A 23,675-nucleotide genomic window follows, 5' to 3' on the forward strand; every position below is an offset into this window, starting at 1 on the left:
TTCCATTCCTGCATAATTTTCTTTTCTTTTTCTTTTTTGAAAAAAAGTAGTTTGGCATTTCCTTCAAAAAATCCATCTAAATTTTTCCTCAAATTATCAAATTTAAAGATTAAATTCTTGCTAAAATAGAAAGGAGAAGGAAAATTTTGTTTAGATTTGAGGATTAGATACTTTACAAACTTTATATCCTCTTTCTTCCGCCAAAGAAGAAGAAGATAGACAGGAAATAGAAAGTAAAAATAGAGGAAAAATGAAAAAATGAAACGCCAGAATTAGCTGTGTGTTAGTTAAATGGGTAATTGGATATCCATCGTCCGATTGGATCCACTTCACACACAACCATTTATTATATGGATATTAAGTGGATTGGATTATTTAATCCATAATCCATTTATACAAAATCAATTATGATCCATAAATCCATTTTGACACTTGTAATTTAAATATGATAAAATAGGTATGGAAACAGAGTTTTGCCCATGCCAGCAGGAAATGAAATTGAAGAGTGCATTACTAGAGATCGGATACACATCAATCATGGATACGACTACGAGTTAGACCAGGGAAAACCAGAATAGGGAGCCTAGAGAAGAAGAGTACGGGTTGTGAATGATGGTCCAAAATAGAAGGGACTAGCAGTTCAACACAAATGGCTTCAGGGATTTGAATTCAAATTCAAATAACTATGTTGGGCCAAATTGGAGGGAGTTGAAAGCTACAATTCATGAATATCCTGATCTGGTTAAAAGTAAAAGATTGGCATCAGCAGGGATAAGAGCAAACACCATTTGGGTTCCAAAGTCAAACGACTAGAGGCTATCACGTGATATCTTAGAAACTGACAATACATAGAATTTGCATTTTGGTGATAGGAGAGAAATTTTTTTTTCCTCCAAGCAGAAGCTAGTGATACTAGAAAGGAAATATTCAAAAACCTCAGGTACAGAGTCTTCTATAGAGGTGATAAACAGAGGGATTCAGTACTAAGGTATAAGTGATATGAAGAACAAAGAGGGGAGAAATAATCAATCGCCCTTGCCTGTTTACACCCCACAAGTAGATAGGATTTCTTAGAGCAAATCACGATGTTGTTCATGCAAACTCTACTAAGCTCTCAACATCCTAAGGACATTTGCCAGAGAAGGAGCCCATCCTCGAGAAGAGTTCAAGGACAAAGACTATGTTGATAACAGAGAGCCTACCCTGAGAGCAGACTGGAAGAATGGTAATGTCGCAAGACTGAATTTTGGGAACCAAACAGCATCCTGACCCTTAGGAACTAGCGTGTTCCTACCTGATATTCGACTCTTGCCCTCAGATGAATACTTGACAATGAGGGAGACAAATCATGGTCATCAACTCCCAATAGATAGAGAAGTGCTAAGAGCAATCGATCTCTGTTCCTATAGGAATATGGTAGACATCATGATAGATCTAACTCCAAGATGAAACTTTCCAAACATTACTTAGGGTCAAGAATTAGGATTGGCTAGGCAAAAGAGTGGAAGAGCATTCAAAAACCACAGAGGGGAAGCCAAAGGAAGCTCCAACTACCCTTATGGAAATGAAAGATCAAATTCAATCTATTATAGAAATCAAAGATAGGTAGAAGAATCCCTTTCTCGCTACCCTATTACTATAAGGCAGAAAATAAAGAAATAATTATTCTACCAGATCGAGAGGTGTGAGGAGTAGAACTCGTCATTTTATGCAATAGAAAATAAAGTCCTACATGTAGACTTTATCATGAGGATATGGCCAAAGGTAGATGATTACCTACTGAACCTAGCAGGAAGGAACCCAACAGGGGGCAAGATGATGGTTCGCTGAGAGGGCTATAGATACCCCACATTTGAAATGATGAAAATTATTCTATGGAATATTCATGGAGCAGGTAGTTCCACTTTTAGAAACTACTTGTTGGAGTTAATTAACCTCAATCATCCATTTGTATTGGTAGTTGTAGGGACTAAAATAAGTGGGCAAACTGCGATGAGAATATATGAGTCTTCCCTTCTCTGGATGAAAAATTGTGAACTCGGCGGGAAGGAAATAGGGACTGTGGCTTTTGTGGAAAGTGGAAGAAGTGACAGTTAACATCACAGATAAAACATATTAGGAGTTGCATGCTACCATTCAGTTATTTTCGGCTACTCCTAAATGGTTATTTTCAGTTATTTATGCAAGTCCCCAACATGAGAATAGAGTAGTGCTTTGGGACAATCTCAGGATTGTTGCTAAAAATTGCTCACTTCCTTGGTTATGCCTAGGAGAGTTCAATGAAAAATTAAGTAATGTAGATAAACTTAGGGGTAACCCTATTAATGCTCATTATGCTAAACTTTTTAGAATTGCTTGAATGATTGTAACTTGATTGACATGGGGTTTTCGAGGCCAAAATTTACTTGATTGAATAAAAGATACGATGGGGGCCTTATATTTGAGAGACTTGATAGGGCATTTTGTAATAGTGGGTAGAACAACCTTGTCCCCAATGCTATTGTGTTTCACCTCATGCACACTAGATCTACCTATTGCCCTATCCTAGTTAGTCTAGATGCTGGTGCTTCTTCTCCTAACTCTTTCCCTTTTAGATTCGAGAAGTTTTGGTTGGAGATTCCTTTCTTATTACCCTTAGCTAGTCAATTCTGGAGCTCTTCCAACCCTTTTCCGGAAACTATTGAAAAGTTCACAGTTGTTGTGAAGGATTGGAGCAAAACTAACATAAAAAATAACTTTAAACAAAAATGCCACCTCCTTGCTAGACTTGCTGGCATACAAAGAAAACAACATGTGAACTTCTCAATTTCTAGCATCCTTAGAAATTGATCTTCAGAGACAACATGATCAAAATTTGAGAGATGAAAAAAATTTGCAGGCCATGAAATCCAGGATAAATAGTATCCTTTGGAATGATTTGAACACCAAATATCTTCATACCTCTATTGTTTATAGAAGGAGAAATAATCACATTTAGAGCTTGACAGATTCTGTTAGGAATTGGATTTCCAACTCTATTCATATCCATTCCCACATCTTGTATTTCTTCCAATCTTTGTTTTCCACTGGCAATATCTCTTCTAAAATCCATCTTGATGAATTCCTTACCATATGCAGAAAGTCAGATCCAAGTATCAAAAACCATCTTCATGGGTTCCTTACCATGCATAGAAAGTTAGATCCAAGTATCAAAAATAGACTGTTTACCCTTCCTGATATTGTTTGAAATTTAACAAATAATCTTTGATTTGAAACCATTAAGGACACCTGGGCTTGATTGGTATCATCTATCTTTCTTCCAAAACTTGTAGAATGAGGTTAGAGAATCCATATGCAGTTTTATTCTTGACATATTCAATGGGGGCCAACTTATCGAGCAAGTGAATGATTACTTTTTCTATCTGATTCCTAAGGTCAACCAGCTTAAGTCTATCAAACATTTCAGGGCTATTAGTCTCTGCAATTCCTCTTATAAAGTTCTTTCAAAGTTATTGGTTAATAGGGTCAAATCCTTCATGAATGAACTTATCCACCTAATTCAAGCTAGCTTTATTCTTAGTCGAAGAAGATTTGATAATGTCATCAAAGTTCAAAAGGCCATTCATATTCTCAGTAAGAGAAAGGAAAAGAAAGGCTCATGTGCTATAAAAAATTGACCTAGAGAAAGCCTATGATAGGCTAGAATGGTCATTTGTGAGTGAAGCCTTAGTTTATTTTGATTTTGTTCTTGATCTCATTTCTATCATTCTCAAGTGTGTGTCCTCTAGTAGACTTGCAATCCTTGTTAATGGTTCACCCCTAGTGTGGATTCACCCTTCAAGAGGATTACGATAGGGGACCCCATGTCTCCTTATCTATTTTTGATTTGTATGGAGTACCTTTTCTTTAGCATTGAGGAGGCAGTTAACTCTAAACTATTCACTGTCCCATTGTTTTTTGCTGATGGTATCATCTTGTTTAGCAATTTCTCTAAGTCTTCTATCTTCTCCGCGAAAGACACTCTCCAGATATAGCCTTGCTCTTAGGTTAGAAAAATCCAGGCTCTTCTTCTTTAGAAATATGGATGTTCATGTCAACGATAAAGTCACTAATTTCCTTTCCATAAAAGGAATAAAATAGTAGGGAAAATACCTGGAGATCCCTATATGTCATAAAAGAACCAAGAAACAAATGTTCATGTTCATCTTTGAGGGAATAAAGCCAAACTGACAGGGGAGAAAACTAACTTATTATCATTTGTTGAAAGGAAAGCTGTGATTCAACAAGTGAAAACATCCACGACATCCTTCTATGCATACTCCCTCCCCTTACTTGTGTATTGTATGAGAAGATAGATAAAGTCCAAAAGAATTTTGCTTGGGGTTCCACAAAGTAGAAGAGGAAAATTCATCTAGTAGGATGGGACATTATTTCTAGAGTAAAAAAGAAAGGAGGGTTGGGTATCAGGAAAACTACAAACATCAATAATGTTGCTATGGCAGGCCTATGCTAGAGAATGACTAAGAATCTGTTCCTACCTTGGGTTGCCATATTAAAGTAGAGGTATGTGGATGAAAATCAGTCTATCCTTAGTAGGAAGCTTTCAGTGAAGAATGGGGGTAGGATCTATCAATAAGAAATGCCTTAACTTAGGGAAGAACTTCTTCAATAGAGGGATGGGATGGGTCATCAAAAAATGAAACTACTGCTAGAGTATGAATGGACAATTAGATAGGATTGGGTGCATTAAGAGAGATCATTCAAGGGCCACTAATGGAAGGTGAAGATGAAGTGAGGGTTTATCAATTTTTTTTGTGAGGATAGAGGATGGGATTTAAGCTACTTATCCATGATCTCAACTGATCTTTTCCTTCAATCCATCAAAGCTGCTCGAAAACAGCAACTAGCGAATGAAAAGGACTCCAGCAGATGGCTCGCTAACCCCACTGGAGTCTATTCTCTAAAGTCTTGTCTAGGATTTATTCAAACTGACAATCCTATTGAAAAAGACACTCATAACTTTGTTTGTAAAGTTAGTGCTAGTGAAAGAGTGAAAAATTTTCTATAGGTGGCTTCTTAAGATAGACTTTCTTCTAAGTCTACTCTCAAGACCAAGAACATAATTGATGATGATTGCTGCCATAGCATGTGGTCAAGGAGCAGAGAATATAGGCCATGTCCTAAGCTTCAGTGGACTCACAAAGGATTTATGGGTCAAATTGGGCATTCGTCATAGCCTCAATCTTTCTAGGTATTCAGATACATAAGTCTAGCTTCAAAAAGCTTGTCTCTACATAGAAACTTCTCCATTCCATGACATTTCTTAAGATAATCTAATTACTTATAGATGCTGGCTGTTGTGGAAGTATAGGAACAAATTTTTGTTTGAACCTGAGGTTCCTCTTAGGGGCCTTCTTACAACCACCATTAGTGAAGGAGCACAATTTCTTGCTCTTAGGTCCTTCTCTAAAGAAATCATCAGAAGGAAAGAACCGCTTAATAGGTGAGAACCATCAAAAGATGGCTTTTTAAAGCTTAATATGGACAGGTCCTGTCTTCGCAATTTGGGCCCTTCTGGAGGAGGGGGATTAATAAGGAATCAACATAGAGATTGGTTTGGTGACTTTAGGAGAAGAGTAGTACTACCAAGTAACACAGTGCGGAGTTGAGGGCTTTAAGAAATAGGCTAAAATTAGTCATTTCACTTCATATACCCAAACTGGAATTAGAACTAGATTCCAAAGTTGTAATTGATTCAATTTCTTGTATGGATACTAATCATCATGAGCTTGCTTCACTATTATCTGATTGTAGGACCTTAATATCAATGCTGCCAGAAACGTCAATTAGCCATGTGTATTGTGAAGGGAACAAGTGTGTAGACTTCCTTGCAAAAATGGGAACATAGTAGTACTACCAAGTAACACAGTGCGGAGTTGAGGGCTTTAAGAAATGGGCTAAAATTAGTCATTTCACTTCATATACCCAAACTGGAATTAGAACTAGATTCCAAAGTTGTAATTGATTCAATTTCTTGTATGGATACTAATCATCATGAGCTTGCTTCACTATTATCTGATTGTAGGACCTTAATATCAATGCTGCCAGAAACGTCAATTAGCCATGTGTATTGTGAAGGGAACAAGTGCGTGGACTTCCTTGCAAAATTGGGAACAGAGCTAAATGAAGATTTTGTTTTGTTTAATTGTAAACCCCCCTTGATAAGTAGATTAGAATATGACTTAAGGGCCTTTGGCTACATCATTTTGTAAAAGACAATTAATTAGATTAATGCATTTTATGCAGTACAAAAAAGAAAATATCTCAACATTTTCATTCTTCGTGCCATCACTTTTTATTTTTCATTATCTATTGATCATTGGGATCAGTTTAGTAATCAGAAGAGGGATCTTAGAGTCTCTTTGTTATCAGATTCAAGGTTCAAATCATGTGTTTGATAGTTAGGGTGGAAAGGATATGGAAAGTGAGGGGAAGATTAAAAAAAAATGAAACTTGATGAAAATAAAAAGGTTAATTCCACTTGGACCTCTCAAACTATGCTCGTAATCCCACTTAAGTGCCTAAACTTCAAAATGGGACACTTAAGTCCCTAAACTACAAAATTCGTCTCATTCAAGTAAATATTTTGATGGAATCTGGAAATTCATAAGTTCTTATAGAGCCTGCAAACACGCTCTGTTAACCGAGGTTGTCTCAGTTGTGTGAAGAAAAAAGGCGAGGATATGAACGTAAATTTGCCTGTAAATATTTAAGGTTGAATGAATAAATTGTTCTTCATTTGCTACATCCGTTTGAAAGGGGACAAACAGAACGGGGATGATAGGAATAGGAAAAGCAAAAAAAAAATCAACCATTGATCGAGATTCATAGCTGGTGATATGGGAAGGAAGAGAGGGCATCGAAAGGCATCTCCGGTAAAAGCAAAGAAAGGGAATGTGAAGATGGAAACTTGTAAGAACCTTCAAAATTTCAAAATTTTTCCTGGCTTTTGATGCATATTAGTGCTATTGGGTGGTTTGCAATTGGAATATGTTGGTGGGTTGGGATTTGTATTGAAACAAAAAAAATGATAAATAGGCTGATGAAGTTAGGGATTAGTGAAAAATTAGGGTTTGTGAAAATATTTAAATATGTAATATACTTACTTGGAAATTTTTTATTTCAAAAATGATCTGGAAATTTGTGATGTTGAAACCCTAATGTTCCTCCATTGAAGACAAGTATTTTTAAATTTTATTTTTTTGATTAAAAAATTCTTGCTTTTAATAATAGAGGGTGGTAATGGAGCAATTTTGGGTCAACCATTCACTTTGGAAATACACCATCAAGGTAACTTCACAGATCTCCCCAATGTACAATACTTAGGAGGGTAGATGGACTATATAGACGGTTGCAACCCGGAAGAGTGGTCCCTGATAATGCTGGATAAATGTGGGAGGAAACTTGGATACCCAAAAGACTCAGGTTTTTTGTGGTACTGTAGATTACCAAGGACGCCTTTGGACACAGGGCTGTATTTTTGCATGTGTGATAGAGATTGCAAGATAATGGTGAATACATTACCAAATAATAGAGTCACAGAGGTGCATTTGGGGGTTATAACTAGAGCAAAAGTGATGAGACCTCACACCCAGCAAGCATACGATGATGCTAAGTCAGATCAAATAGGGAAGATGAAACCATACATAAGAGCAATAGTGAAATTGTGATATTAGAGGAGTGGGGACCTGATGAAGAGGTAGCAAAAAATGAAATGACAAAGAAAGAAAAATGCTTTAGGAAACCCGAGAGTTAACTACAGCAATGAAGTGGAGGGGAACCAGTGGAGAAACATGACATCAATGAAGTTGATGTGAATGCTGAAAAGGGAAATAGCAGTAGCAAAGATAATGAAGTGCAACCTGCTAGAGGAAGCAAAAATAACAACCCAATTGATGATCAACCCAAGGAGGCAATGAAAAATAATAATGGTGAAGGTGAAAACAACCCAATTGAAGAAAAACTAGAGGACTTAGACTATGAAATGGCTACAGATGAAGCTGATATCATTGATGAATGCATAAATGTTGGGCAACAATTCGACTGTAACCCCATAGAAAATGAAGCTGGGCCTTCTAACCCAAATATGAAAATAAGGATGAAAGTAGGCAGAAAAAAGAAAAGGCAATCAAAGTCAATGCTTGTGAGGATCCTGATGTGATAAATATTGATGGCATGCAATCAGAATATAAAGCAGATGCTTCTGCAGAGTTGAAGAGTGAAAGTGACTCAGATGAAGAATCTGGTTGCCGCAGAAATAAGCCACCTAAATTTCTAGTTTTCAATGACAAAACTAATATGAAAAGTGCTAAATTTACTGTTGGCTAACAGTTCACATCAGTGGTTATCTTCAGACTGGCAGTCAAAATACAAGCCATTATGGATGGGAGGGATGTTTACTTCACCAAGAATGACACAAACAGGGTGCGAGTGAAATGTAAAGGTTGTGGGTGGGAGCTTCTTGGCTCGAAAATGAAAGGTGAGAGCACTTTTAAAATTAAAACAATGAGTGTTGAACATACTTGTGGCAGAGTATTCCATAACAAGAATATGACCTCAAGACTAGCTAATAAATTGTTTCTAGATGAGTTGAGAAAGACACCTTCAATAAATGTACATGAGCTACTTACCAAAGTGACTGAAGAGCTCAATGTAGATTTTTCCTTAAAACAAGGATACATGACACTTCGAAAAGTTGGAGCTGCAATTCAAGGGTCCCATGAGAAACAGTATGAATTGCTAGAAGACTTCTGTGGAGAATTATGAAGAGCAAATCCAGGGCCTATTGTTTTTGTAGAGACCGAGGTTGATGATGATGGAACTTCCAGATTCATGAGGTTGTATATTTGTCTAGAGCCAGTGAAGAGGGGATATCTAGCAAGATGTAGATGTTGGATTGGATTGGATGGGTGCATCTTAAAGGACCCTTATGGTGGACAACTTTTGACAGCCATCAGCATGGATGCGGATAATAAAATGTATCCTTTGGCAATAGCAGTTGTAGGAGTGGAAAATTATGATAACTGGAGTTGGTTTTTGGGACTACTTGTCCAGGACTTGAAAATTTCAAATTCAAAGAATTGGTACATAACGACTGATAAACAAAAGATAAATGACAACTGAAATTAGCATCCTAGACTTACTAATTAGGAAATACCTTGTTGTCATGTTGTAACTAACTATCTCCTTTTGATTCTGACTGGGTTAGGGACTAGTCCAAGCAGTTAGAGACAAACTCCTAGAGATTGAACATAGATGTTGTGCTCAACATTTGTACTCCAACTTCAAACTCAGTCATAGGGGCTTGGCACTAAAAGATAGGATGTGGAGATCTGCAAGGGCATCATATGTGAACCAGTGCAAACGTGAAATGGAGTTGCTGAAGCAACAATATGAACTTGCATATCAATGGCTGGATGACAGACCCTAAAACATGGTCAAGATCTCATTTTAGGACTGGTTTGGACTATGACATTCTGGTTAGCAACATATGTGAATCCTTCAATGTTGTGCTATTAAAAGCAAGATCACTGCCCATAATAGGCATGTTGTAGACCATTTACCTTTATTTATTGAGGAGAATAGAGATAAATAGGGAGGCAATGGCTAAACATAAAGGTTAAGTACCTTTTCATCTATATTGATGTGTTAATGTAATGACTGTTAGCTGCCCTTTCTTTATAACTATAGTTGAAATGAACCTATTGTATTTTGCTACTGTAGGTCTCCTTTGTCCGAAAATTTTTGAGATACTTGAGAAAGCAAAAAAGGATCAATGCATGTGTATTGCCTCTTATGCGGGGACAAACAGGTACCAAGTATCTTGTCCCTTTGGTGAGCAATTTGTTGTTGATATGGCTGGCAAAACTTGTAGTTGTCACAAGTGGCAACTGAGAGGAATTCCTTGTGGTCATGCTGTTGCATGCATTAATAGGAGGCATAAGCAACCTGAGCAACATGTGTCTCACAGATATTTGAAGACTACTTACGTGGCAAGCTATGGGCCCATACTAAATCCAATCAATGGCCCAAATTTGTGGGAGCACATTAATTTACCAGCAATGAAGCCTCCAAACTTTGGAAGATCACCTGGTAGGCCTAAGAAAATGAGAAAAAAGGGCCCAGGTGAAGAGGAAGCAACTTCTAAATCATGTGTCAACCCAAATAAACCTCACAAAGTGAGCAAGGTTGGCACTAAGATGAGCTACAGTTTGTGCAAAAAGGGCCACAATAAGAGAAGTTGCCTAGCTAACAAGAAATTCACTACTGAAACATGTGCTAAACAACAACCTGTTACTGCACAAGATGGAATGCCTAGTATGACACATGGTGTTGCAGGAAATGAACTTCAATCTGCCTTCCTTTCTAACAACAATTCAAGTGCTCAAGAGCCATCTAAGAGCGGGTTAATGGCTGATGTGGGTATGATGAATACCTAGGAGAGCATGTCAAATACGCCCCAAGATGTGCCATCCAATCAACCAACTGGTGCTCAAGGACAACCAGTCATCAAAAAAAGGTAGAAAATGCTTATTTTGTCATAACTATGGCCACAGTAAAAACAATTGCAAATATCGATAGTGGACATTTATAAACTTGCTTGATATGACAGGAGAACTTGGCTTGAAAAGGGCTACTGGCACAGGTGATGGCCCCTCTAACCCGTATAGAGAAGTTGACAATATTGTAATGAATGTGAAGAAGGCTACTGTTACTACACACATAAGTCAAGTGGCTGAATACAAGCTTGAATTTAATTCTACTTTGATTAGTCACTTTCTGATTCATTCCTTGTTGTTTAATGAATGCGGTTGAACTCCAATGCTGCAGGTATAGTTTATTCCCACAGTCCCGGAGTAACAATGAAAGCTCTAGAATTATACCTAGATGAAAGATACACAGAGGACTTATCTACAATTTTCCACCTTCCCCAAGGACTTCAGCCATCATCATTCACTTGGAGGGGTAATATGTGCATTAACTTATCTACGTTGCATATGGTTGTAGGCCACCACAAGGATGCAACTGGTATTGAGAATATGCAGCTCCATGGAGATGGGAACCAACATACTAGTTTAGGGAATTTAAATGCCAAGAACAAATAGGGTTGCTTTTGGTGTTAGGGAATTCCCATATTGCATGGACTCACTAGGTACTTGGATTTGGGTTTAGGTAATGAGCAGTTTTTGAGTGCAACTAGAACAACCCGCTCCAAAACTTTTTGAATTTGCTAATGGTGCTTAACAATGAGCAGTTTTTGATGGTACTAACAACAACCTGCTCTATATTTGTAAACATTACAATTTTTAGTAGCACTTGGACTCTTTTTTATTTGTGTAAGGCTAAGCTTGCCTTTTTCTCTATGAAATGCTGTGGTTGGTAACAAGTTATAATGAACTTGATAACAGGGACAATTTAGAGGAACTATTCTATATAAATAATGAGACAGTTCAGTTATTTTACACTTCTAAAAGGATAATTTAAATCCTTATATTTCATTACAAGGATACACTTAGCCTCTACTAATAATGCATTACATCCAAAAATAATAGCTGATACTGCAAATTACATAACCAACAAAAACACTCATCCATTGCAGTATTACAGTATCAACACCAGAACCAGCTTATGTACATAGTCCACTACACAACCTATTTCAAATACCTACAACTACGAAACTTGGATAACCTACCCCCTACTGACCTTCGGTCTCAGCACTAGGCCAAAATAATAATTTCCCACATCATGGTGTAGTTTCTTCTCTAACTCCATTATCGCCTTTTGCCCCAGATTTGAAGAAAAAGAGCCACAGGAGAATGACACCCCAATGAAGCATCAGGTACATCTTCAATCTCCTCGCATTTCCTTGCTGCACCTGTACCTTCTCCTTCCACGTCTCGACCTCAGCTGCAATCTTGTTCTTGGACCGTAACAATCCTGGCATTATTTCCTTAGATCTTTGACACATCTCAGGATCAACCCAATCCCAATATTTATAGCCTCCCGGTTCCTATTTACATACCACAATGTCATCGAACAAATCACAAGAACACCTACATTCCAACGATAAGCAAAATTACAAAAACTTCTTGTTCATTACCTTATCCTGAGGACATCAAACAAATCCTCTTCCTGGGTTTGTGTCTGTCCATGATATCATCAGTAGTGTTTGTTTTCCACAATTACAAGTTTCCTTGACCATCCCTCTTATTTTGCTGTAATCTGCTTTTTTTTCTTCTTTCTTCACCTCCCCGTTTGAAGACTCCCACTTTGTTCTCATTTTGATTAGAGCACATCCATGCCTTTTTATAATTTGGATTTGGATCAGGTCATGTAAGGACTAAGGACCCATTGGCTTTGGTCAAATGGAGGGAAACTTTCCTTCTCTTGGCCCATTTTATTTGCCTTTTTTTTGGGAAATTTCAACGATGCCCTTCGGTTAACAGAGCGTGACGCTCTGTGAAAACTTAGGAATTTCTAGATTCCGTCAAAATATTTATTTAAGTGAGATGGATTTTGTAATTTAGGGACTTAAGTGTCCCATTTTGTAATTTAGGGACTTAAGTGTCCCATTTTGAAGTTTAGGAACTTAAGTAGAATTATGGGCATAGTTTGAGGGGTCCAAGTGGAATTAACCCAAAATAAAAAGTTTAACTCTATTGCTTATCGTTTTTGTTTTAGACTCCTCAGCTATATCTCTGCTCTGTTTTTTACTTCTATAGTTCTTGCACTTTAATTGGCGGCAACTTTAACATGTAATTGGTGCCTTAATGGGAGCAAGGATTGAAATTCTTCCATTCCCATTTTATGTTAATGGGATGGTTGCGATTGAACTTTCTGGTATGAAACTGATATTTTTAAATTGAGTACATTTAGAAATCTATTGGTTGAATTAATTTTACGTTACCAGAATATAACTAAACTTTATGCAAAGTCATGAGAAGATAGGTAAGGTCTTACTTATGATCCTCTTAAAAAAATACTAAATTTTAATGAATGAAATAGGGCAATTTCTGAAGCATCCTGAAAATTACCCAAAAAAAGAAAATAAAGTAAGAGCAGGAAAGTTCTAAAGAACAGGTAAAAAAGAAACAAGAAAATAAGAGTAATCTAGAGAGAAATATCCAAAAAAATAAAAGATCCTTGTCCTGTGGAATAATTTTCGAACCCTGTTAACCGAACCAGTTTAGTTAAATTCCAAAGCAATTTGGTGGTACGCTCTTCCAATTCGTCGAAATGTTTTACATGGACAGTGTAAAGCTGTTTTCTCTTTTGAAATCTTGCATTAATTCAAAATCAGTAACAAATGGCAAAGTCATACACCAAAAATTAATCACTTTAGGCTTACAAAACGATATTGGGCTGTCCAAAAACCTCATCAATCTCTATATCTCTTGCCATGAATTTCAATCTGCTGAGTTAGTTTTCCAAACCATAGAAAACCCTTTAGACATCACCTTATGGAATGGCCTTATGGCTGCTTACTCCAAGAACTTCATGTACAATGAAGCTCTTGAACTTTTTGAAAAGTTATTGAAGTTCCCTCATATTAGGCCAGATAGTTACACTTACCCAAGTGTAATCAAGGCTTGTAGCGGGTTAAAAAGGGCGGAAAATGGTAGAATGATTCATGCCCAGTTGATAAAGATTGGGATTTTGTCAGATGTTGTGGTTGCTAGCTCTATGATTGGTGCGTATGCGAAGTGTGATATGTTTGATTATGCTGTACAGCTGTTTGATGAAATGCCTGAAAGAGATGTTGCGAGTTGGAACACAGTGATATCTTGTTATTATCAGAGTAGGCAATATGAGAAAGCGCTTGAATTGTTTGAAAATATGAAGAGAATGGGGTTCAAGCCTAATTCAGTTACGTTTACCTCTGCTATTTCTTCATGTGCAAGAGTTACGGATTTGGAAAGAGGGATGAGGATTCACCAGGATTTGGTAAGAAGTGAATTTGTTTTGGATGATTTTGTTATTACTGCTCTTGTGGATATGTATGGGAAATGTGGATGTTTAGAGAAGGCCAAAGAAGTTTTTGAGCAAATAAAGAAGAAGAGTTTAGTAGCTTGGAATGTAATGATTTCAGGGTATGGATTGAGAGGAGATAGTAAATCATCTATTGAACTTTTGCTGAGGATGAATGAGGAAAAAATTAGGCCTAGTTCAACAACTGTTAGCAGCTTACTGATGGCTTGTTCTAAATCAGCTCAACTGCAGCATGGGAAATTTGTTCATGGCTACATTATCAGGAATGACATAGAAACTGATATCATCGTTAGTAGCTCACTTGTTGATTTATATTTCAAATGTGGAAGTATTGTACCAGCTGAAAGAATCTTCTTGAAGATGCCGAAGAATAATGTAATTTCTTGGAATGTGATGATCTCTGGATATGTATCAGTTGGCAGTTACTTTGAGGCTCTTGCCATCTTCAATGAGATGGGAGAAGTTGGCATAAAACCTGATGCAGTTACTTTTACCAGTGCATTGGCATCTTGTACTCAATTGGCTGCTTTAGAACAGGGCAAGGAAATTCACAAGCTGGTCATGGAGAGTAAAGTGGAGCCAAATGAGATAGTCATGGGAGCCCTCCTTGACATGTATGCCAAATGCGGAGCTGTAGATGAAGCTCTTTGTGTTTTTAATCAGCTTCGCAAGAGAGATCTTGTGTCATGGACATCAATGATCGGGGCTTTTGGGTCTCATGGCCAGGCTCATGAAGCTCTAAAACTTTTTTTTGACATGCTGCTCTCAAATGTGTTACCAGACAGAGTGGCCTTCATTGCAATAATTTCTGCATGTAGCCATGCAGGATTAGTTGATGATGGCTATCATTATTTCAATGTAATGGTCAATGACTACAAAATTCAACCAAATTCTGAAGACTACTCATGTCTTATTGATCTTCTTGGTCGTGCTGGTAGATTAGATGAAGCTTATGCGATTCTACAGAGAACTCCCTGTATCAAAGAGGACGTTGGTTTGTTAAGCACTCTATTCTGGGCTTGCCATAAGCATGGGGAACAAGAAATAGTGGAGGAAATTGCTAGATTGCTCATGCAAAAGGACCTGGATGATCCATCCACCTACACTATTTTGGCAAACATGTATTCTTCGAACAGAAGATGGGATATTGCACGCAAGTTTAGGATGAAGATGAAAGAGCTTGGAGTAAGAAAAAACCCTGGATGTAGCTGGGTTGAAATTGACAAGAGAATACAGACCTTCTTTGTGGAGGATAAATCTTTCCCATTAGCAGAGATGGTATATGAGTGCCTGTCCACAATAAGCAGTCACATGGAGAAGGATGAATTGCTTTATGATTGAACTGACATAGGCTCTTCATTCTGAAGCAGCTGCTCGCCTAAAATCATCCACACTGTCCTGACAACATGTGTCTCCCATTATGAATTATATATCTTTGAACTCTGGTATGTCTTCCTTCTTAAATACCTGCCAAAAACCAAATGTTTGTCATCAGTTCTTATGATGCCTGTTGGTTAGCGGTTATGATTGTAAAGTTTAACTTCTGCATTCAACATTTCTGGCTAAACAAGTTTACTGCCTATGAACAGGCGACCAAAGAAGTGCTTTCAGGAAAGAGTGGTGAGATCCTAGGACAAGGAAAAGGCATGAAGTGATCAGACATAAATGGTATATCTAGAAAGAAATAAGCAGTGCGCATTGAGTACCATTAATATGTGTAATTATACAACAAATTTTATGACAAACAGAGGGAGAATGGTGAAAGATTCTCCATAGAAAAAAGGTAACTTCAAAATGAGTACTGAACATGAGAAGTTGATCAAATTACAGCCATTTATCACATTTTGGGGTGGGAAAGAGTCGGAGAACTAGGCAACTGGTTCTATGGGCTAGAGCTGAAATGGAAAATCAGAAGATGTGAATTATTGTTAACTTGTTTCACCATTTACAAAGTGCATAATAAAGTGGGCAATTGCTTCCTGCAGTGGCTGAGCAAGTAACTGGTGTTTTGTGAGTTTAAGAGTTTGTCTAGTATTAAGACTCAAAGCTTGGAAGTTCAGGTCAGAAACAGCAGAAAATTAAGGCAAAACAAGAGCTCAAGGTGGCTGTGGAGGAGAATGAGAAGTTGATGAAGGTAAGCCACTGCTAATAATGATGCCAAAAGGACGATAACTAAATATATTGTTTCTGATATGTAATTCGAACTCAGCACCTTTTGAATGAGATTTTGACAAGAGTTGCTTTCTGGAGCACACATGATTGCTTACGGGTTGGGGGGAGATGGGAGTTATTGTCTACTATTGACCCCCATGGTAAAATCGGTAGGGAGTATCTTCATAAAATGGAGTTGGTAGAAAAATGTAAACTTATTATTAATATTATTTTTTGGTTCTTATTAGAAGTTGGTTTGGGTTATTTCTGAAAATCAAGAAATAGGCTATTGTTTGATTTGACTTTGATCACGTTTAGGGAATTAACTGTTATGTTTTGTTCTAATTATGTCAAATGGTTCACATCTTGGGAATGGTTTTTGATTCAAAGATTTACTTTTTTGATTTTATAAATTCATGATTTTAAATATGGTTCTTTGGTTTCAATGGGGTTATGTGGTAATAAATTTGGTTTCAATGGGGTTATGTGGTAATAAATTATGGTGAAGTGGCTGAAGATTTCTTTTGTGATAATGGGTTACTTTATACGGAAAGGACTTTAATGTTTTTTTTTTAATCAATCTATAATTGTTACTGTGTATAAATAGTTTCTTAGGGTTCAACGGTGTGATAAGCAGTGGAACTAAGTTTAGAAGGATCTTAATACAAACCTGAGAAGAATTTTGGTGGATTGGTCTGTTGATGTCTTGGAGGACTAAAAACATGTTTCCATGTTGCTCTAGCTAACTGTTTCTTGTAACAGATTATTAAAGAGAAGTGCTACAATAGAAATTGAGTAGTAGTAATAAATGTCAGTTGGAAAATCATTTGTCTCATCTTTATGCTTTTTTGTATTTATGCAGATTATTCTCAGAGGATTTGTCCAGAACTAACAAAATTCAGATAGATTTGCTCCAAAACAAGTGCTGCTTTCCTGCTTCAGGAGATTCGTAGATTTGTCCTGTTTTTACTCGTCACTGCAACGGACTGCTGGTGTCTTTGCTTGCATTGCCTGCCCTAATGCTGGATAACTCAGGACATCTCAAAAGCTGCCCTTGCCAATAACTTCTTGTTTAATACTTCCTACTGGTTTTCTTTGCAGATAGTTGGGCCATTCTTGAACTTACTGTCTGTGGAACTGGAATGCGATGACTACTGCAAGCACGAAGCATGAAAATAAATGGAAACTGCCATACAAAATCCTTCTACTGCAGAATTAAGTATGCAGAAGATTTCAGGTGAGGAATCTCACTGATTCATTTTGCAGTTCATCTTATGAAGTGATTGTTGATAAACCACAGTTTGAGTTTGGAATATTTGTACAAGCCTGGTGTTCAGCACTGATTTATTCAAAAGCAATCCTTATCCGAATTAAACTTTAGCGCGGGTATCCGATATCCATGTGAATGCATGTTTAGGCAAAGAAAATGGACTACTGCACTTGTTTGCCATGACAAGGGAGACGCGCTCTAACTTCTGATCAAAGTTACATTGTTCCTGCATCATTCAGTTGCCAATTCTAATTATTTTATTCATCTGTGGATGGGGAGATCTGTCTGTATCTTTGCTTTTGCTTAATATTAAGGATGATATTCCCCAATGTTTCTATTTGTTTAATAGTACTCTGTGGGCATATAATCTTTTGTTGGGGGAGGGTTAGGAATCTTCTCATCTCATACAATTAGGAAAATTGTTATCCTTGATTGACTAAAATTGATTATGCACATACTTCAGAGGTAAAATTGAACAGATGAATACTTTTTCCTTTCTCAATAGCGAAGATCAAACCCATCAGTCATGATCTTACAGTCGTTCGCGAGTCTGGAACCTCTCTTTTAGTTGCCTATCATCTGCTGTGCATTTTCTTCATAGTTCATGCTTTCAAAAGACCCTTAATTCGATACCCATATTCCAGTTAGTACTTAGTACTCCATCAAAATTAGCTGTTGATCATTCCAGGATAAAAATTAAGCAAGTTTAGTTTGATCAACTGCTTTACCTGGGCTTCATCAACTAATTTTATTTTTATTTTTAGTTTTTGCTCATATCAGGTTTTCACTAATTACTTCATCTGTGCTGGATTACTGCAATTAATTGCTTCGATGCTTTGCAGCAAATATGATTGTGCATGAAGATTATTCTTAACGGTGGGTGAGGTGCAGCTTGATAGAATGCTCAGAAGTCAGTTAGTGAAACTCTAAGCAATAAATTTGTAAATATTTGTCTACTAGTTGGGAGACTATTATTGCATACATAACAAGCCCTGCTATCGGCAAGGTGCTCAATTACATACTAGAGAAATTAAAATGTGTCTAATACTGTATTTTACGTACGTACCTAACAACCAATATGAGTGTTTGTACAATAATTTGACCTTTGAAGTAGTAAAAATGCTTCCATGACGTAAAAATGAGGATTACAAGGCTTTTAATAGGTGAAGTGTAGAATTTTCTGCAGTTTGACGCATTCCTTCTTCCCCATTAACATATTCATCAATATGCTCATAAGCATTATGATGATTTCTTTGAGGTTGTAAGATTCGTCTGGCAGCAATAAATTTGTTTATTTGCAGGAATAAAATTTCTTTATATCAACTGTATATCGTTTCTTTTAGTTTATTCACCATGATGCGAGTCGATAGGAATTTGTTGCAGGCACCCCAAAAGGAAAAAAAAAAAACCGCACCGTGGAAGCAATTTTTAACACATGAAAATATGTTGGACGAGAAGGAGAATAAATAAACAGTTGAATATTCAACAATTTTATTAATTCAAAACTCAATGGTAACAATGTTAAGTCTATTCCTCCTTAAATTTTGACTAAACTACTTGACGATTCTGTACCTTCTGCAAATTCCACAAACTCTATTTGGGCAATATCCCAAATTTCAATGGTTTGAAAATCCTTTATCATCATCCAATTCCAAATTTCAAATTCGTTTTTACCATCAAAGATAAAAATAACACAATGTTGTAAATAATACGGATCCATATTTTAACTTTTAATCTCTACTCAATTAGGACCAATTTTGTATCCTAATTTTGTGAACAAGCCCTAGGATCAAAGCTCAAAACTTTGATACCACTTGTAGGCACACAAAAAAAAAAAAAAAAAAAAAAAAGAAGAAAAGGAAACACACATAGCATAAGCAATTTTTGGTACATATAAAAATATGTAGGAAAAGGAGGAAAATAAACAAAGAACCAAATACTTAGCAATTTTTACTCAAAAATTTAACAACAAATATATCAAGTCGTAACCTTTCGCTTACGATAATCCACTAGTAGTTCTTATAGATTGTAGAACTTTCTAAACAAATAGAATTGCAAGCCAAAACTTACTTGAAAATTGACTTTAGATTTTCTAAAATAATATGAAAACTAAACAAACAAGACAGCAAAGCAAGAACTAAAAAAGAATTAGGAAATAAACAAATAGAACAGCTTAGTTTATTTCCATCATTTGTGGGAATAAATTCTGTTGCTCATACGTAATTCTTGCTTTACCCATCATTATTGGAGGGGACCGCGGAATTTGGCTTCTCTTCTCCAACTGATTTCTCTTTCAGAGTCCCTGAAGATTGATATGATGTTGGACTAATGTTGCAAATAATACAATTAGTTTGCCAATAATTTTCTTTTCTTTCTTTCATCTTGGATCAAAGAGGGGTAGAGCTAAAAAAAAATTATGTATAATTTTAGTGGTCCAGTTTCATGTCTTCTCATTGTAAGATTTTGATTTTGACGCTGCAATTTGGTGATCCCTAATTACACCTCCCTTCGATCAAATATGAAAGCAAAATTAAACAATAAAAATGAAAAGATGGGAGAGAGAGCTTTAGAGCTTTATTTCATTTGCAAGAACTTAAAATTATTGGAGGGGACACAAGTCTTCGTGTCCCTCCCATTCCTGTCGTTATATTTGTTAATCATGGTATGACGAGTTAATTTTATTACATGGTGTCCATGTCTGCACATGAGATTGTTCTTTAAATATAAGATCTTGCATTATCAATGACGTATCATTGGCAAAAATATAGATATAAAATGCTTGAGAATCGAGTATAATCCAATATAGTATGCATAAGGCTTTGGGAGTGTTGGTTAAGGACAGTGTTTGAAAAGGACCTTCTGACAGTTGGAAATTTGAACTTGCAAAGGGTTATGATTGGTAGTTACAATGTTCTATTCACATCATTCTAGACATTTCAAGTCAGCCTTAAAAAAAAAAAAAAAAATCCTCCTATCCCTCTTCATACCCTATTCATTTCCAATTGTGACGCATAGTATTCGAACCTTGAATTTGATGGTGAAAAGGATTTTAAGAATTCTTTGAACTTACTCCAGTGATTATTTCAAGTCGATCTTTTGATTTTGATCTTCTCTCATGCCTTGAGACAAGCAAACATGGTAAAAGATGAATCTACGAATATAGTTAGTTCTACTCAAAGAATTCTGTTGCTCACCCCTTTAGATGTGTCTAATTGGCTGAGAGGTCTTATTAGACCAGAATATCAACTTTCCATATTCATCTCATGTGAATCAAAAGATGTGAATAACAGCAGAAGTTTGAATGCAAATTTTTTTTTTATATATAGTTTTTTTATTATATACTCTTAGTACATATGACAAGATCACTAAGAAAAAGGAGCCCATTACTAAATTCGAATATTACCTCCAACCAACTAAATTGCAAACACTTGGGGCGTAGGAAATCTAAACTTTTACCAAAAAAAAAAAGGCCACCACACAACAGAAGAACCCTTGTTTTAATAATCACACAGTTCCTTTTTGGATTGGTGGTTAATGCTTTATCACGGCATGCAAAATTTCGACCAAATTAATGAGATTTAATGAGCTAACATGTATATGCCATTTAATCTAGCTTAGCCATCCAAATTTTCAAAAGTTGCGGATGAGGCAGTTATTTTGCTAGAATAATTTACGCAAGTGACTGCAATAAATTATGTGAAATTACTCAGGGTACAAAAGAATGGGAAATCTGTACTTGTTTTAGAATATCATACTATTTGTTGAACACAAGCAGACAATTTGACAATTACATTAAACCAACGCTAAATCGCTGGCATACTCATGTAAAATTATGCTGGGATACTTCGATTAAATCACTATTAGCACAAATACTTGATTCAAAGATTAAATGAATAATGTTCAATGAAACCAATATATCTACAAACTAAAAGTGCCCTGAGCTTTAACTACAGCATTCATCTTCCTGCATTGTAGTCCTCTCCATTGCAGATTTCATGGAGCAGTGAGTACAATTTTTGTTTTTTTCACTTCAGAATCGAGACAATGGAACGTAAGGATTTGGAGCATTCCTTTTTCCCTTTTCTTCTTTTCTTCTCTTTTGTGCATTTCAAAATGTACCTGAACTGTGAAATCTGAAATATTCTTTAACTGGGATCAAGTGCTGCTTCTCGAAATTACAGGAAAACCGAAGAGAAGAAGGAATGGCTGCTTTCAATCAGTTTCAAATAGAATTTTTTTTTTTTTAAAAAAGAAATGTTGCAGGAGTAGGACATATTTGTCCTGGTGGCAATGCAGCAGAGAAAGTAGAGGAGGTGAGGTTAACTTGTGCTTGAAATCGTTGGTGGAACAATGAAGGCATTAGAAAAACAGATAAAACATAGTAAATAAAAGTATATGTCCTGGAAAATGATAAGTTTTTTTTTTCGGAGACGATAAACCTATTCTATCCTACATTAAAGGGGAGGAGGCAGACCTAAGGAGATCCAGGAGTAATTCGGAGGGGACTGAACCACCATCGGACCAGACGGGTGCACAGTATACCCGCCTGGATTTTTTAGAAACAAACCACTTAGATGTGGCATTTTTTGGTGGGAGGCAAGGTTTCCCCATTCACTTAGGTGGTGGCCACTAGCCCAAAGGCCGATGGTTTGGAAAATGATAAGTCCTATAATCCTATTTGGAGTTTGCTTTTTGGCCCGTGGCCAACTATTAGACTTGTCTAGTAGTTGGTCATTGATCAAGATAAAACTTGCCATGCTGTATTTTAGCTTTCATGATCCTCCATTATTCTTTGTTAAATGGGAAACATATTTCTTGAAACCACACTAAATTGATGCTCCAGGTATAACCAAGACACCAATAATAAGAGATCCTTGACATGATCAAGACAAAGGTCAATAATTAAAATCAAGGAATAAGACAAAATTAAAAAAATCACATCAGAGGGAGTCATGACATTAGCTTAAAGATTTAATCTAAATAAACTGGATCAACTTCGGCTTGTAGCTAATGTAAGCATCAATTGTCGCAAAACAATGATTTTCATTGGCAATTATTTAGCATTTATTTCTGTTGGTAAGACTTCGTCAGTGCCAAGAAATTTCAGTCTACTCGATTGCAATAAATTATATTTGTTACATATCACGAATTTAACAGCAACGAAAAAGAAGAAAAAGTTAACATATATTCTCTTTCGGTTTCCTAACATTTCCTTCGGCATTGAGCAATTAACCCTTTCCGCTCTGATGGAATCAGTTGTATGTTGAGAAAAATGCCCATCAATAACTTGTAAATTATAGTTCCACTATGAAAAATGGATAGGAGTGTTAATTTTCACATAATAGCATGACCTTGTCCAGCAATAGCATCGAGACTACATGATGAAAAGACAACTATCTAGGATGCTTTAGCCAATTTGACAGTGTTGTAGAATTATCCTGCTCCAATTTGACACCTTTGTAGAGTTATGATTAAAATTATATAGCGCAATCAAACACTTAAGTTGTAATCTTGCATAAGGATTATTATAAAAGTTGAAGAATGATTAACATTTTATATAACAAAAATTAGCATTTTGATTTTAGCAAAAGTTAGAAATTGGTATAACTTGTGACAACCATTGTGATTCAGTTATTAGTTCCAAATCTAACATGTAACGGGAAAGATGTACTAAAACCCATACCGATAGTTATTCTTGATTCCCAAAATGCAAACCAAACAGCTCTGAACTTGTGACTGAGTGTGATAGGTAACTTAGGATTTAGGCCTCTTAAGTTGAGGTTCTATCGAGTTCCATCCAATTATGTAAACTGGTACAATATCGGTATAAGCCAATATTTTTTAGTGTAATTATGAACTTGGTTCATGCACTACCACAGTTAAAATATAAGTTTATACATATATTTTTTATCACAACGATAATATTTTTATAATCTAATCTATTCTATTCTACGGGAAAGGAAAGTTTAAAGAGTCTATGTAAGGAACTAGCAAGTATGCAAATTTGACTAGACTAACGGAATATTCTGGCACACGATAATCTATTTTATTTTATAGGGAGAGGGAGACTAAAGAATCTATATAAGGGGCTATCAGGTATATAGACCTGATTAAACCACGGGATGCCTTGATACCTTCTTTGAGTCTCAAGAGTCTATGTAAGGAATTAACAGGTGTACAGATCTAACTAGATCAATGGGATGCTCTAGCACCTTCTTTGGATTTT

At 36.3% G+C, this 23,675-nt stretch overlaps 1 protein-coding gene across 6 annotated transcripts; it reads left to right on the top strand.

Moving 5' to 3' along the window:
• The first annotated feature begins 12,796 nt into the window (after window positions 1-12,796).
• On the top strand, window positions 12,797-18,489 carry LOC140003935 (pentatricopeptide repeat-containing protein At5g27110-like). 6 transcript variants are annotated; one of them, XM_072068837.1, is made up of 5 exons: window positions 12,798-15,473; window positions 15,618-15,811; window positions 16,014-16,162; window positions 17,042-17,416; window positions 18,292-18,489. In XM_072068837.1, exon 1 carries the CDS (start codon window positions 13,276-13,278, stop codon window positions 15,367-15,369), a length of 2,094 nt encoding a protein of 697 aa, XP_071924938.1. In that variant the 5' UTR covers window positions 12,798-13,275; the 3' UTR covers window positions 15,370-15,473; window positions 15,618-15,811; window positions 16,014-16,162; window positions 17,042-17,416; window positions 18,292-18,489. The 6 variants fall into 6 exon arrangements, with proteins under 6 accessions (XP_071925061.1, XP_071924938.1, XP_071924995.1 ...); XM_072068894.1 differs by having other exon boundaries at window positions 15,618-15,696; XM_072068856.1 differs by having other exon boundaries at window positions 15,618-16,162; window positions 18,214-18,489.
• The last annotated feature ends 5,186 nt before the right edge of the window (window positions 18,490-23,675 follow it).

Source organism: Coffea arabica, chromosome 1c (genome assembly GCF_036785885.1).
Source record: "Coffea arabica cultivar ET-39 chromosome 1c, Coffea Arabica ET-39 HiFi, whole genome shotgun sequence".
NCBI classification, from domain to species: domain Eukaryota; kingdom Viridiplantae; phylum Streptophyta; class Magnoliopsida; order Gentianales; family Rubiaceae; genus Coffea; species Coffea arabica.